Below are 15,231 nucleotides of genomic sequence, written 5' to 3'. Positions count from 1 at the left end.
CACAACTTTTTATTTGTTTTTTGGTCCAAGAATGGTGGGACTTACACCAAGCAAGATGGTGTCTGGCATTACTTATGGTGATTAGTAGCTTGTGGATGGCTGCAGAGCAGTGGTAATCCATATCATACTGGGTCCTGTACACTGTACTGGTGCTGACACGTGTCTCGATCATCTCATTGCAGCACATCAGAGCCTGGTTTGCTACAAAAATGCTGACCTGCATTCTGAGTGGATGATTCTTCGTAGAGTTCTCCTGTCAAATTTAGTGGTTTTCCAGTTTGTTTTGTGGTGGTTTCAGCACTGGGCCATTTCCATTTGTAGATCATATCACCAATTGTTGACCTAAGGATCTTCAGTGCCATTGAAATGTCATGTACAGCTCAATTGCTTATGTGGCATCCTATTATCATGTGCTGGATGTCTGTTAATGCTGTCAATTGAAGAATCTTGCATTCATAATTGCACTAGTCTCCTTGAAGTCTAAAAACACATTTATAGTGGGTAGAATGTGATAATTATCAATGGAGGGATGTTTGTATATTAATGGTAGGGTAGTGCACATTGCAAAAATTTATGCAGCTATGTTTAAGATAATGATTATCTCTAATAACAATCAACACAACAAATCTCTACACACTAAGGTAAATAATACACTGATAATTATTAAAAGTCGAAAAATAAACGTGATGTAATCATAATTCATTACATCGTGATCTTTACAAAATTAAATTATTTTTCAGTTTTTTTTTGGCTTGTATGCAGGTGGTGGTTGGCACCTCATTAACGTTCTTGGTTGCAACTGTAACTCTCTCTTAAACATGGTATAACAGTGTTTTAATTTCATGATAAGCGCTAATAATCCCTAATATCCAACCTATATTGTCATGAAGGCAAGGATTAGTTATTTTTTTATTCAGTTTTTTTTTGCATTTGAACAGGATTTTACCAAAAAATTTAGAGCTACATCAAAGTTTTCATTGGCTAATATGGCATATATGTGCATGGATATACACACTGCCCAGGCATTTTATTAGGGCCATGAACTAACACAGTGTTTGTTTGCCATTGGCCCAAATTACTGCTCTGACACATCGCATGGAGTCAAAAAGGTATTGAAAATTGATATTGGGAGTACTGTAACTCAAGTAACAAACTGTTCTCAATTTCTGGAAGACATGGACAGTGGTTATGCTGAAGATAGTGCTGTACCTTTCCAGTTCATCCTACAGCTGCCTTGTGGCATTGAGATCAAGGGATTGGGTTAGCTAGTGCTGATGCTTGAAGTCTTCTTGTATTCCTCAAATCACTCTTTCCCACATTTGGCATGATTGATAACTGCAATGTCATTTTAAAGGTATCCATGTTCACAAGGATAAACATGCAACACTGCAGAGTGTACCCAAACTGCAATGATCTTCAGATATGCACTGGCTTTCTCAGCAGGATCAGGAGACCAAATGTATGCCATGAAAACATGCTCCATATCATTACACAGTCTATTTATTATTAGCTATAGGGTGCAAGGAAGCCTGAGGCTTAAAAATCCAGAGTTACCCTGAAAGGAATCACCAAAAAAGAGAAGAATGATGATATCCAGCTCAGGACCCTGGGTGTGCCAAGCCCATACTCACCAGATGTGAGCCCTGGGGCTATCAGTACACAACACGGACAGGATGATTTGGTGTATGTGTGTGGTTTCCTTCATATATGCATATATTCTTGAAATGAAATGTATAGGAATGTACTGGAATACTGTTTTGGTTCATCTTAATTATCAGAATTACATTTATATACATTAACTGCCTTCTAATCTATTATTCTGACAAGCATTACATTTTATAAAATTTTTCATTTTCAGCTCTGGTTTAGAATTACAATGAAGACCAGTGGCTAATAAAATCAGTACAAGCATCTAAAATTAGTTTCCCTGTCCCAAGATTTTTAATGGTAACTGAACATCACACCAACTATCGGAAAAGCTTTGTACAATGTAAGCTTTAAAAATATACCCCTCTGACTTGCACGTCATACAAGGGGCGATTGTAACTTGCAATCAACTGAATAAATAAATAATGTTATAGCCAGTGGCAAAACTACTATACCACTGGTCACTGTGGCAAAAGGAGCTGTTAAAAAGTGCATTAGAAACTTTATTTTTATTAAGATTTAATTTCTTTTTATTTATCAACCGTTGGCAATATCAACAGCTGATATTGCCAACTGTTGGGCTTCTGGCAGAAGGGGGAGACAGTCGAACTAAACAATAATTCTGGGGAAATAAAATAAATTTCTAAACTTTATAATGCAACAAATGGGGTGGGGTGGGGGCAGAGAGAAGACCACCCATGAATGACCAGAGTCCAGACTCTACAAAAGGAAGAACGATTGCAGTCCATTATTAATGGAAACACTGGATGTCATTCTTCCAATTCAGAATTACATAAGGACTGAAAGAAGAAATGCACTAGAAGTCACCATCACAATTTATAGGCATCAAATGCTCCTCCAGTATGTTCAAATACTGGAAAGAGTTTCAGCCACTTTATATAATTTAAAGTTAGTAAATAATAAGGATGCTTAGGATTTAAAACAGTTCTGCTCAAATATTTTTTGCTACCAACAGAACTAATATTTGAGAACTGGATGGCCAAATTGATCATTTTGAAGAAAATTCAACAGGAACATTTTTACAGACTGTTATATTAACCTTTTTTTTTCTTTTTTATTATATGTTCCACCACTTTTTTTTTTCTCAGTTTATTAACCATCTCATATATTATATTTTGTGCCAGTTTTTTTTTTTTCAATAAAATAACGTGTACCATGTCACATAACCAACCTACTTCAAAATCTCTGATTTGTGGGTAAGCACAATCAGTATTTATTGTCTTGGATTAAAAAAAAAACATTATTCACAAATCGCAATCTTCCAATCAACAATTTATCTGAAATAAACAAATATTCTGATTAAAACAAGGAAAACTGAAAAATTTTATAAGCATCAATTTTCAAGCAGGAAGTTGTTTTTTTTTTAATTCTGCAAACTACTCTCTAGTGTCTCTATTCATTCTTACCCTGTACCTTCAATTTATTTCTACTTGCCCCCTCATCCCGTTTCTTAATTCAATGATTAACGAGACAGAAACCAAAACACCGTTCAGAATAGATTTCAAACTTGGTTGCGGCAAACTGTAGTAGGGGTGTAAACAGAACACAACAATATGACATTACTCAAATTTCAGGGTCGCATTAACTAAGGCTACAGCCAAACCAGCCATGGCCAGGACCTCCAAGAGGGGCCTCATTTTTAGTGTAAATATTTTCCAAAGTAGTGATAAAAATTTCTAATAATAATAATAAACCAAGAAAACATGTAATATAAAGCATTCTTAAACTTAACTTTAAGTGTTTAAATTTTATTCTGATACCTTTTTATTGTACAATAATTAAGTTAAAAGTTTCTATTAAAATTATTTTTAAAGTCAAAAAACAAAACATTTTTAAATCTTAGTTTACATTTTTATCAAGGAATTATTATTCACAATATAAAACCATGTAGTATTTGTATTTATATGTAAGTGCGAAAAAAAAAAAAAAAAAAAATATATATATATATATATATATATACACACACATATTTATACACAAAATAAATATATATAATGCAAAATAAATAAATACAAAATAAATAAATATATATATATAAATATATATACACACATATTTATACACAAAATAAATATATATAATGCATATATATATTTATACACAAAAAATATATAATGCATATATATATTAAAGGGGGTTCAAATTTATATATGGCAGGGGGGTATCTCGCCCTGTCAAATCTATCATACTATAAAACATTGACCCTCGAACAAGAACACGTGATCTCCTGACTGACAATTAAAGATTCGTATAATACCTAAATATTTTTTTTTAAAAATTAAAAAATTGACCGCTATTTTTATACCGACATAGCATTATGAACTTGCTAAAAGCTTACTATTCTATCACTTATTCAGCATAAACATTCAATTTGTGGCCCACCTTGGAGCTGGAGTTTTTTCGGCTAGGTGGAAGAAAAAATAAATAAACACGTTAGTTCAGAAATTAGGAAAAAATAATTTAAAAAATGCTAGGATACAAAGAAAATCTTACCCAGAAATTAAACGAGGAGTAAGAAAATTATTTAAATGCCAATTTTCTACAAGATTACAGACGTGCTTCCAACCAAACATCTTCCAAAAACAAAAATCGACCAAAACCTACCCACAAATCAAAACACATAACCAACACACTATAGAAACGACAGTGGTTTTCATAGCGGTTTTTGTGCGATGCAAGAAATACCCAATGAGAAAAATAAAATAATATAGAAATAAAATTCACGCAATTTTCTAAGCCCAGACAGCACTAATAAACAGGTTGAACTGTTTATAGACTACCCACTGGCTAAAGGCAAATTTCCGCACATCTATTCTACAACTGCCTTTCCTCAGTTTGAATCTATGCCCCCTAAGGTTTGTAATCTGCGCAAGAAGAAGAATTCTATCAGCATTGAGCCTGCTCAATCCATTCAAGGCCACCTAAATCAGATCGCCTCGCAGGTGCCTGGTCTCCAGCACCTGCAATTTGCAGAACATAAGCCTTTCTTCATAAGAGCACCCCTTTGTTTCCCTCACCAATCTTGTTGCCCTTCTCTGTACTAGTTCTAGCAACTCTACATTCATCCTAAAATGAGACTTCCAGACCTGTACGTAGTACTCACGGTGTAGCCTGACCATAGACTTATACAAGGGGATAATCACCCCCTTATCCATGCTCGCAAAATTCCTGTATATCATTGACAAAACCCCATGGCCTACTCTGGCAGCCGATCTGCATTGCTCAGAAAACTTCACATCTGACTGCACAATCCTTCATATCTGACTCCTCTTCCCAACGGGTAGGAACCATGATCCTGCAGTCAGAAAAATAATCCCTAAAGATGTTAAAGAGATTTCCGGAACAGCGGGCAGTTCTAGCCCTGCATAGGATACTGTCCCACCACAGAGAATCGAACGCACCCCTGAAGTCCGCGAACAAACCAAGCACATATCGCCGCGACTCTTCCTGAACAGTTGTAATTAATTTTTTAATTGCATTCTCAGTAGAATTATCCTTTTTTAAATCCATATTGTTTTGAGGATGACAAACCCAAGGATTCATATCTTGTCTGAAATCTTAGGATGATCAGTCTCTCGTATACTTTATCCAAAATTGGCAAAAGAGCAATCGGGCGATATGATGTCGGTTCATTCAGTGACTCTCCGGACTCTTAAGGATTACTTTCAAAACAGCAATGTTCCATATCTTAGGAAAAATGCTTGCCTTAAGACACGCATTATTTACGTCCAACAAGGTCAGAGGAAACTTCAAGTGAAAGCACTTAATAACGCAAGTCTCCAGGAAATCGATCCCCGCAGCTTTCCCACCTTTAACTAAACTCATGGCTGCATTCAATTCCGCAAGAGAGAAGGGCACTGCCATTTCTTCAGAGAGATATTCATTGTTGTCTTTTAAAATTTGATTTTGTACACTATTATTTATAGTTTTATCATCTTTTAAAAATAATTCTGACATGACCTGTCTTACAGCTTGGGCCCATGCAACAGTGTTCTGTTGACTCATTTAGAACACTGTAAGTGATTTCATCAAAGTAAATCCTATCATTAATGATTCTATAAACGATTCCCCATGGATCAGAGTTCCAGCATGCTCCACGAAAGACTGCCATGCTCGACACTTAAAAATCTTGACCTTTGTGGAATATTCCTTTCTCAACTCAATGTAATTCCTTTTCAACTCAGCCACAACATCAGTATTGGCTACCCTTCGAGAGGGCTGAAAACTCTTCCTTGAGGACCGAACAACTTTTCTTAAGTCAATTAAGATGGGAACAGATCTATGGAACAGATCTGACAGGTTTCTTCTTCTTCCTCATTGAGGCACTACTAACCCCTTGAAGTATTTCTGATATCATGTTAACTTTCTGTAAAGCAAAAATAAATCCCCAATCATTAATACGATTCTTCATTAAATTATCAAAAATTTCCCAATTAACAGTCTTAGTAGCAAACCTGTCAGTATCCAACCAGATCCTAAGAGTGCCAGTCACACAGTAATTTTATGAGATGCCTCTATGGTCACTGGTCACAATAACCTTATAGACCCTCCAGTTTGTAATCTTATTCAAAGCTCCTTGAGAGCAGAAGGTAACGTCAATATACGACTCACGACATACAGAGGAGCAGGTCGCAAGCTGCTGAGTGTCATTCACAACTCCCCACCCTGAGGAAGAAAGGAACTCCTCTAGATCGCGACCTCTGTCATCGGAGACCCCCAGTCCCCCAGAGTGTCGAGCGGGAATTAATATCTGCAGCTACCACTATGTGTTTTCCTCTCAAGAGCACCTCAACTCTCTCTAAATATTGAATGTATGGATCAATAATGTCACTAAATTTGAAGTAAAGGGATACCAAGTACACAGGACCACTCGGTGTCATCACCGCACAGCGCACTCCATATGCTCGTTACTTAATGAAGTGATGACAGTAATCACCAATTCTCTGTTGACGACTACAATTGCCGCCAACGGTGTATCCCCACAATGAATGATCCTGTATGTACCAGGATATCCCCTCACCTTACCGAGAAAAGAGTAAGGCTCCTGAAGCATAATTAGGTCAAACAACCTCTCCTGTTCCACTTTATTTAATTGCAAGACAATATCATTTGATCGCTGAGCATTAATCTGTAGCATCGTTAATGAAAACCGGTTATAGTTATGATTCATGATTGATTCGTTTTTTATTAAATTCTAAAGCCCTAAAATATTTAGGGCATAATTTATCAATTGCTGAATGTTCAGTGGCAGCATCATTTTTCCGCCAACAATTAACACACCTACTCTGCTCCGACCTTTGTGAGCAACTCTTAAAAGAATGTCCTTTACCAGAACAATGACCACAGAAGATATCATTCTTACAGAGTGTCGCTACATGCCCGAAGGCCATGCAATTGTAGCACTGTGCGACTAAAACAATATCCCTGACGCAGTGGGAATCCCAATTAATATAAATCCGACCTCTATTTAACAATAACTTGTGAAGATCATCAGAAAGTTCTATGATCTAATTGGTCATGGGCTTATTTCTAATTTTGTTTATTGTTTAAAACAATAACATTTTGTAACACTTGCTCCTTACTAAGGTTATGTTCCTGCAAATTTCTTTGCCACAATTGTTCAATAAATATACCTTTATCTACGACTTGACTCAAATCATAAACTAAAAGTTTGGGGTTCGACTCTCTTAGGTTTTTCAAGTTTCAAAGCTAGTTCCCTAAACTGTACACAATCCTTAATTTTTGTCAAATCCTGCCCAGAATCAGTTTCAATAATTAATCCTTTGTCCTTTATAGCTCTAACACTCTTACCTTAACGTCAGATAATATTGGTCATACCGATTTAAATAGTTCTCTCTTCATATCCTCACTAGTCTTATAATAATCCAATATGTATGAATATATGTAAATATTTATAACATGTTTTGGGTGGCCCCTAGGCCAAACTCCACCTTTAAAAACTGTGCTAAAAAACAATATGCCTCTACAGGCCATTTTTTTTTTTGCCCCAAAGGAAGCTGAAAGCGACACCTGGTCACCTGTTACCTAGGTGCCCATCTCTAGGCACGTATATCCTGGCCTGGTACTATTATTATTATTATTGGCCATATGGTGCAAGGAAGCCTAAGGCTTATGCTGAACCAGCCAAAAAAAAAACTCCCTGAGTTACCCTGAGAGAGAGAGAGAGAGAGAGAGAGAGAGAGAGAGAGAGAGAGAGAGAGAGAGAGAGAGAGAGAGAGAGAGAGAGGAACCACCAAGAAAGAGAAGAGTATAATATCCAGCTCAGGATCCTGGGTTTCCCAAGAAAAATACTCATCAGATGTGAAGCCCCTGGGGTAAATATCTAGTGCTTTCTGCACAAACAGATTGTCTATTGGAGGGAGTGCAATACCAATGGATAAAATTTCTGAGGTTGCTCAACCTGAGGAAAAGAAAAAAAAAAAAAAACAATTACAAAAATTGACTAAGTTAAAGCCACAAAATAAATCTTAATCTTAGACAACCTGAAGGTCTAAATATAAATCTTAAGCACGCTATCATCACCTCTAAATAGGCCTACAAGGCTGGGACAAACCATGTTGATGATTAAGCTTCACACCAGCCAGAAGATAAATAAATTGAATACTGTAACTAAAAACTGTATTTACAATAAAATAAGTATAAAATATATATTTACAATAAAAATTAAAAATATACAAATAACACTGATAAAATATACTAAAAACCTAGAAAATAAAAGGGATAAAAATTTGCTGTAGCTTTCGGAGGCATCAGTCTCCTTCCTCAGCAGCATATGTCTACTGTGCGGCACATCCTTAAATAGCAAGTTCACGGCACAATCACATGGTTCCACGGTTGGAACCATGTTTTATCGCTTTTAATTTCTAGGCTTTTAGTATATTTTATCAGTGTTATTTGTATAATTTTAATTTTTATTGTAAATATATATTTTATACTTATTTTATTGTAAATAAAGTTTTTAGTTACAGTATTCAATTTATTCATCTTCTGGCTGGTGTGAAGCTTAATCATCAACATGGTTTGTCCCAGCCTTGTAGGCCTATTTAGAGATATCCTTAATAGTTACGGCCATATTGTGGTGCGGCAGATTCGGGAATTTGAGAAGCATAGTATGACAGAAGCAAAACAGAAACAGCATCTAAGATTTGCCTATCGATGTAAGGAGCATGGTTTAATACAAGGGGGTTTCGTGTAAAGATGTCCTTTGATGATGATCGCTTGGTTAGAGCTACTAATTGGTTTCAAAAAAGGATTTTGTGCATCTCGATCCGCAAACTTCATGATGACCTGAGGATTAATAGAAGACAAATTGATTTGGCTCTAGAATGTGTTAACAATATATGGCCAGTACATCTATTATTGATAGTAAAGTTGGTTTCGGAGAAGACGATTAAGATTGCAGGTATTTATAGGCAAATTAATAAATTTCATAAATTATTGGAGGAGATAGCGATTGTACATAACAATAGTGGTACTAATTTCATTTGTAATTTAAGTAGCAAGCGTCTTACTAGGGAACAGGAGGGGGTCTTGAGCTTGGGTACTAAATTTGCCTTGATGCCCAGTAAACCTCCGGTCGCTGAAATAGCAATGGGCATCGAGAGAGCCGTTTATAAGTTACCAGCCATCCAGGCTAATGAAGTACGCATTAGAGCGGCGGGTATTTTGAGTCAGGCCAAGCTGGCCCCCTCCAAACTTAGTACTATTCATAGGAAGGCTTTGAGGGAGCTTAAACAAGATGATGAGATCATTGTCCTACCAGCGGATAAATGTAGGGCTACGCTTATTTTGGACAAGGAACAATATCATAGTAAAGCATTAGAATTATTACAGGATACCGCCATATACAAATTTACCCGCCGTAATCCGTTGGTCAGTTGGGAACGACAAGTGAATAGCCTGTTACAACATTGGCAAAAGTTAGAATGGATATCTAAGGAAGTCTATTGGTCGTTACATGCTGCTGGATGTTGTTTACCCAGATTTTACGGGCTCCCAAAGATACATAAAGTAGGTATACCGCTCAGACCTATTGTATCATTTATAAACAGTCCTACGTATGCTTTATCTAATTATTTAGCTAAGCTAATTGCACCCATAGTAGGACTTTCCGGCTTTGTCATTAAGAACAGTAAGGAATTTGTGGACTTTATTAAAGGACAGATTATTCGGGAAGATGAGATAATGGTTTCTTTTGATGTTAAGTCACTGTTTACTTGTATTCCCTTTAAGTTTGGTTTGAGTGTGTTAGAATGGCCTTAGAAAAGGATGTATTATTAAGTACCAGGTCACCTCTAGGTGTTGATGACATTTGTGAAGGAGTAGAGCTTTGCTTATCTAGTACCGTTATGGTATTCCAAGATGTCATGTACAGGCAGGTTCCCCATCAGTGCCATAGTGGGCAATTTAGCTATGGAGGAGTTAGAAGTCAGTATTTTTGGGAATTTGGAATTTCCCATGCGCAGATATGTTGATGACACATTCTTCATTATACAAAGGGGGAGGGAGGATCAGGTACTTAATAGTTTCTCCACTTTTATCAAATTTACTTGGGAGGTGGAAGCGGAGGGAACCTTGTCATTCCTTGATGTGTTGGTAATTAGAGAAGGCGGCAGGCTGAAGTCCAAGGTATTTAGAAAGCCGATGTGCAATATACCCAATTATGGTCAATATACCCATTATACCTCGGCACAGGCCAGCCAACACAAAAACAGTGTGGTCAAGGCTCTAATAGATAGGGTGGGGTCCAACTGCAGCACCTCCGAGGATAGAGATAATGAAATTGTTCGGATCACAGCAGACCTCAAGAAGTTCGGATACCCCCCAGAGGGTGTTAGACAGAGCTATTAGAGGAGTAGAGTCCACCCGTAATGAGCAGTTCGCCCCTGTGAGCACCGCATACATTCCCTACTATCCGGGCCTGTCGGACCACATTGCACGTGTAATTCGGGGGTGTCAGATACGTTGTGTGTAACCTCCGACCTGGGAGTTGCACACAACTCCCAGGTCGGAGGTTACACACAGCGATATCTCGAGTAAAAAACCCCATATCCAAAGAAGCCAGCAGTGGGGTGATGTACGAAATCAAATGCCCGAACTGTGGCGTGTGTTATGTGGGTAAGACGGGATGGCGATTGAAAGACCGGCGGGGAAGCAGGCATACGCAATAAAGTCCGCAAATTATGGGAAGTCTGCTGTAGCTGAACATTTCTGGCAGAAACAACATCAAATTTCCCCTGACGATGCTGTCATCACAGATCATGCACAAGGGTTCTGGGACCGTACATGGCTTGAGAGTTAACGTATTGGGGCAGCTAGCAATACTATTAATAGAGATAGGGGTGTACGTCTACACCCCCTTCCTGGAAACCGTCGTCCTTGGACGTGATGAACGGTTTCAGCTAGCGCGCTCCAGAGCCATTTCCGGTCCCAGTGCGCAAATGGAAAGTTCCAACCGTGGAACCATGTGATTGTGCCGTGGACTTGCTATTTAAGGATGTGCTGCACAGTAGACATATGCTGCTGAGGAAGGAGACTGCTGCCTCCGAAAGCTACGGCAAATTTTTATCGCTTTTAATTTCTAGGTTTTTAGTATATTTTATCAGTGTTATTTGTATATTTTTAATTTTTATTAAGTACCAGGTCACCTCTACTATGAAAGCAGCAATAATAATAATAATAAGAAGAATATAAGCATTAGGGGTAAACTCTTTGGGCCATCCTGACTCCTCTTGCTTAATTTTATATATATTTAAAGTAAATATATATTTTATACTTATTTTATTGTAAATAAAGTTTTTAGCTACAGTATTCAATTTATTTTTATCTTCTCACTCCTCACAAAAGCTGAAGAATAAGCAGAATAAGCTATCATCACTCCTCACAAGAGCTGAAGAATAAGCATTGCAATTTTCATATATACAATTAACAACAAAGCAACTTCAATTTATTGAATATTAATATGGACCCAAAAATATTGGGTCTTATTTTCACAAAGAGTGTCACATATATACAATCACCTATTTACAGTACTGAAGAAGGTGAGTTTTCTCTTAAACACTTTCTTTGAGATTGTCTGAAATGCTGAAATGTTTTTGGCATCCTGGATCAAAATCACCTTATTGGTTGGGTACAATGAACTAATTCACGTCTAAGGTTCTCGTAGACTGGGCAAGTAAGTAGGTTATTGTTGTTGATTAAGGGTTTTAGGACACAAGGGCATCAAGGCCAAGATGTGTCTTTCCAGGTTTTTTTATGTAACTATTTTCAGATTCTTTTGTCAAATCGGATTTCCCAAATAAAATTAAACAGGTCCTCTAGATTTGCATAGTTATCTAATATCTGTTAGAGTGTAAGTGGATTCTGGTTATTATATAGACTCTGGAAGCAAAGTAGTCTGGAATTTCTGAAGCCCGGGCATACTAATTGGATGTGTTTGACACTAAGCTGAACTTGGCATTGAAAACAGAGAATGGGACTTTCATTAACTAGTAGATGATAATGCGATCTGGTGGCCCAGCACTGTCAGGAAATTACGTCAACTCAATATTCCACTCAACCTCTACCGCTGTCTCCAGAACTACCTCTTCAATCGCTCAGTAACTGTTCAAACAAATTAGCATTAGCATTAGCAGAGGCATTTGATGCAAGAAAGCAAGCTTATGCAGCATCAGCCAAAAAAAAAAAAAAAAAAAACCACTTCCACTTCACCCCTCTGTTCGTTCAAAATACCTGTCCAGCTGAGCCTTAAACTTATTTAGGCTATCAACCTCCACCACAAGGGATGGAAGTCTGTTCCACCAACCAACCACTCGCTGGCTAAAGGCAAATTTCCGCACGTCTATCCTACATCTGTCTTTCCTCAATTTGAATTTATGCCCTCTCAGGTGATTATTCTGAGCTAGAGGAAGAATCCCATCAGCATTGAGCATGCTTAAACCATTCAAGGCTTTATACACCTCTATCAGATCACCTCGCTGGTGCCTAGTCTCCAGACACTGTAATTTGCAAAACTTAAGCCTTTCTTCGTAAGAGCACCCCTTTGTTCCATTCACTAATCTTGTTGCCCTTCTCTGTACTCGTTCCAGCAGCTCTACATCCTTCTTGAAATGAGGCCTCCAGACCTGTATACAGTACTCTAGGTGTGGCCTGACCATCGCCTTATACAATGGAATAATCACCTCCTTATCCCTGCTGGAAAAATTCCTGTATATCATTGACAATACTCCATGAGCTACTCTTGCAGCCCGTCTGCACTGCTCAGGGAACTTCATATCTGCCTGCACAACCACCCCCAAGTCCCTTTCATTCTCTACCACTGTCAGTGTTGTACCATAGAGTTGATACGTTGCTCTGGGGTTGCTGTTTCCCATGTGTAGTACTTTACATTTGTCAATGTTAAACTTCATTTGCCACCTCTCAGCCCATCTGCTCAACCTTTCCAGATCCTGTTGCAGAAGCATAGTGTCAGTAGTGTCCTTGACAACCCTGCCAACCTTTGTATCGTCTGCAAACTTGGACATTAATCCCGATATACAAAGGGTACTAGGAAAGTTTTGCAATATGACGCAACAATGAATCACAGGAAGCTGCTTGTTGCTGCATGTTGAGACATGTTCATACGTGCATAGTAGCCGCCGCGCCAAGTCGATGGGCTCAGTTATTCATTAGTAGTGAGAGTGTAAAGTGCTTGCGATGGCATCGTGGTCACGAAATGAGATAAGGACAGTTTTGCGGTATAATTTCGTGCGTGGTTTAACCATAGACCAGTGCTTAGAAGAAATGACTCTTGCGCTAGATGATGATTGTCCACATCGTACAACGATATTCAGGTGGTATAGAGAATTCCAAAGGGGAAATTTCACTCTGGAGGATTCTGAGAGGCCGGGAAGGCCACGAACGTCAGTTACGGAGGAAAACGTTACTGCTGTGAGGAAAATGCTTGACGAAAACAGGCGAGTGACCTACCAACAGATAGAGGATACTTTGGGCCTAAATGCACCAGCAATTCGTTCGATTCTGCAAGATCATTTGCACGTGAAGAAACTTTGTTCTCTCTGGGTGCCGCATCAACTGACTGAAGAGCAGATGACACGACGTGTGACTTGGTGCCGGGAGATGTTAAAAAAGTTTGATAAAGGACAATCTCGGTATGTGAACAATATCGTGACAGGTGACGAGACTTGGCTGTACTATTACGATCTGCCGACCAAGGCTCAAAACAAAGTTTGGGTCTTTGATGATGACGACACACCCGTAATTGTCAGAAAATCCCGATCTGTAAAGAAGAAAATGATAGCTGTATTTTTCAAATCGAGTGGAATTGTGGAACGTGTCGTTTTGGACACGCAGAAGACAGTCACAGCTAAGTGGTATACTGAACAATGCCTGCCTAAAGTCATTGGATCTATGAAGAACCTGCGGCCAAAGTCAAGAATGGACACCTGGTACCTCCATCACGAAAATGCTCCAGCTCACCGCGCCAAAGCCTGCACCGAATATTTGACCACGACAGGACTGAAACTTCTTGAGCACCCTCCCTACAGCCCAGACCTTGCTCCCTGCGACTTTGCACTATTCCTGCATGTGAAAATGAAGCTAAAAGGGAGGCGGTTTTCCAGTGATGAGGACCTTCTACGGGCTTGGGACAACGAGTGTGCTTTACTCCCTAGTGAAACTTGGCAGAACTGGTTTAAAGATTGGTTTCGGAGGATGGAGAGGTGTATTGAATGTAGAGGAAATTACTTTGAAAAAATTAAATAAACTAAGCTGTATTGCAAAACTTTCCTAGTACCCTTTGTACCATCATCAATATCATTTATAAATACAGAAAACAATAATGGACCCAACACTGAGCCCTGAGGGACTCCACTAATAACATCAGTCCACGATGAGCAGTGTCCATTGATTACCACTCTCTGTCTTCTCCCCCTCAACCACCCCTTTATCCATAGCAGCAATTTGCCTCCAATGTCACACTGCTCCAATTTGTGTAGCAGTCTTCCATGTGCAACAGCATCAAAAGCCTTTCTAAGATCCAAGTATATAATATCAAAGTTATTCCCTGCATCCAGTTCTTTTGTGACTGCATCATAGTATCCAATCAAGTTGGTCAGGCAAGACTTCCCCTTAACAAAACCATGCTGTGTCTGAGCTATAACTGAAGTCTTGTCTAAATGATCCTGCAGTGCGTCTTTAACCAGTGCCTCCATTAATTTTCCTGGAACAGAAGTCAAGCTCACAGGTCTATAATTACTTGTGTCAGCCTTTGATCCTCCTTTGTGAATTGGGGTCACATTTGCACATTTCCAGTCTATGGGTACCTCCCCTGAGTCCAAGGAAGCTCCCATAATTATGGCTAAGGGTTTGCTTACTTCCTTTGCTGCCTCCTTTAATATAACTGGATAGATCCCATCCACCCCGGGTGCCTTTCTTGTGTTTATCTTCAACAGTTTCTCCTCCACTTTACTCCCAGTTATTTCAAGATTCTGTAACTTACTGCTAGAGTTGAATACACCTCTGGCATTCCCCTCGCTGAATAAC

General features: G+C 38.6%; 2 protein-coding genes across 3 annotated transcripts in view; one reads left to right on the top strand and one right to left on the bottom strand.

Moving 5' to 3' along the window:
- Window positions 1-4,266, bottom strand: part of LOC150088706 (corrinoid adenosyltransferase MMAB-like) — a 90,966-nt gene extending 86,700 nt beyond the window's left edge. For both annotated transcript variants that reach the window (XM_090369622.1, XM_090369624.1), the window contains exon 1: window positions 4,162-4,266. In XM_090369622.1, the coding sequence (XP_090225748.1) occupies window positions 4,162-4,241 (80 nt within the window). In that variant the 5' untranslated portion in view covers window positions 4,242-4,266. The remainder of the gene's footprint in view (window positions 1-4,161) is intronic.
- A 4,620-nt stretch (window positions 4,267-8,886) lies between these two features.
- Window positions 8,887-9,951, top strand: LOC150088705 (uncharacterized). The gene has a single exon (XM_090370288.1). It carries the CDS (start codon window positions 8,887-8,889, stop codon window positions 9,949-9,951), a length of 1,065 nt encoding a protein of 354 aa, XP_090226414.1.
- The last annotated feature ends 5,280 nt before the right edge of the window (window positions 9,952-15,231 follow it).

The sequence above is a fragment of the Mastigoproctus giganteus genome, chromosome 3 (genome assembly GCF_048544385.1).
Source record: "Mastigoproctus giganteus isolate SK-2022 chromosome 3, ASM4854438v1, whole genome shotgun sequence".
Taxonomy (NCBI): domain Eukaryota; kingdom Metazoa; phylum Arthropoda; class Arachnida; order Uropygi; family Thelyphonidae; genus Mastigoproctus; species Mastigoproctus giganteus.
The sequence above is the reverse complement of the archived record's forward strand: the minus strand, read 5'-3'. Positions and strand labels throughout refer to the sequence as shown.

Bases quoted from the DNA above. Each gene is read 5' to 3' on its own strand.
- LOC150088705 (XM_090370288.1), top strand. From the start codon at position 8,887: ATGTCCTTTGATGATGATCGCTTGGTTAGAGCTACTAATTGGTTTCAA.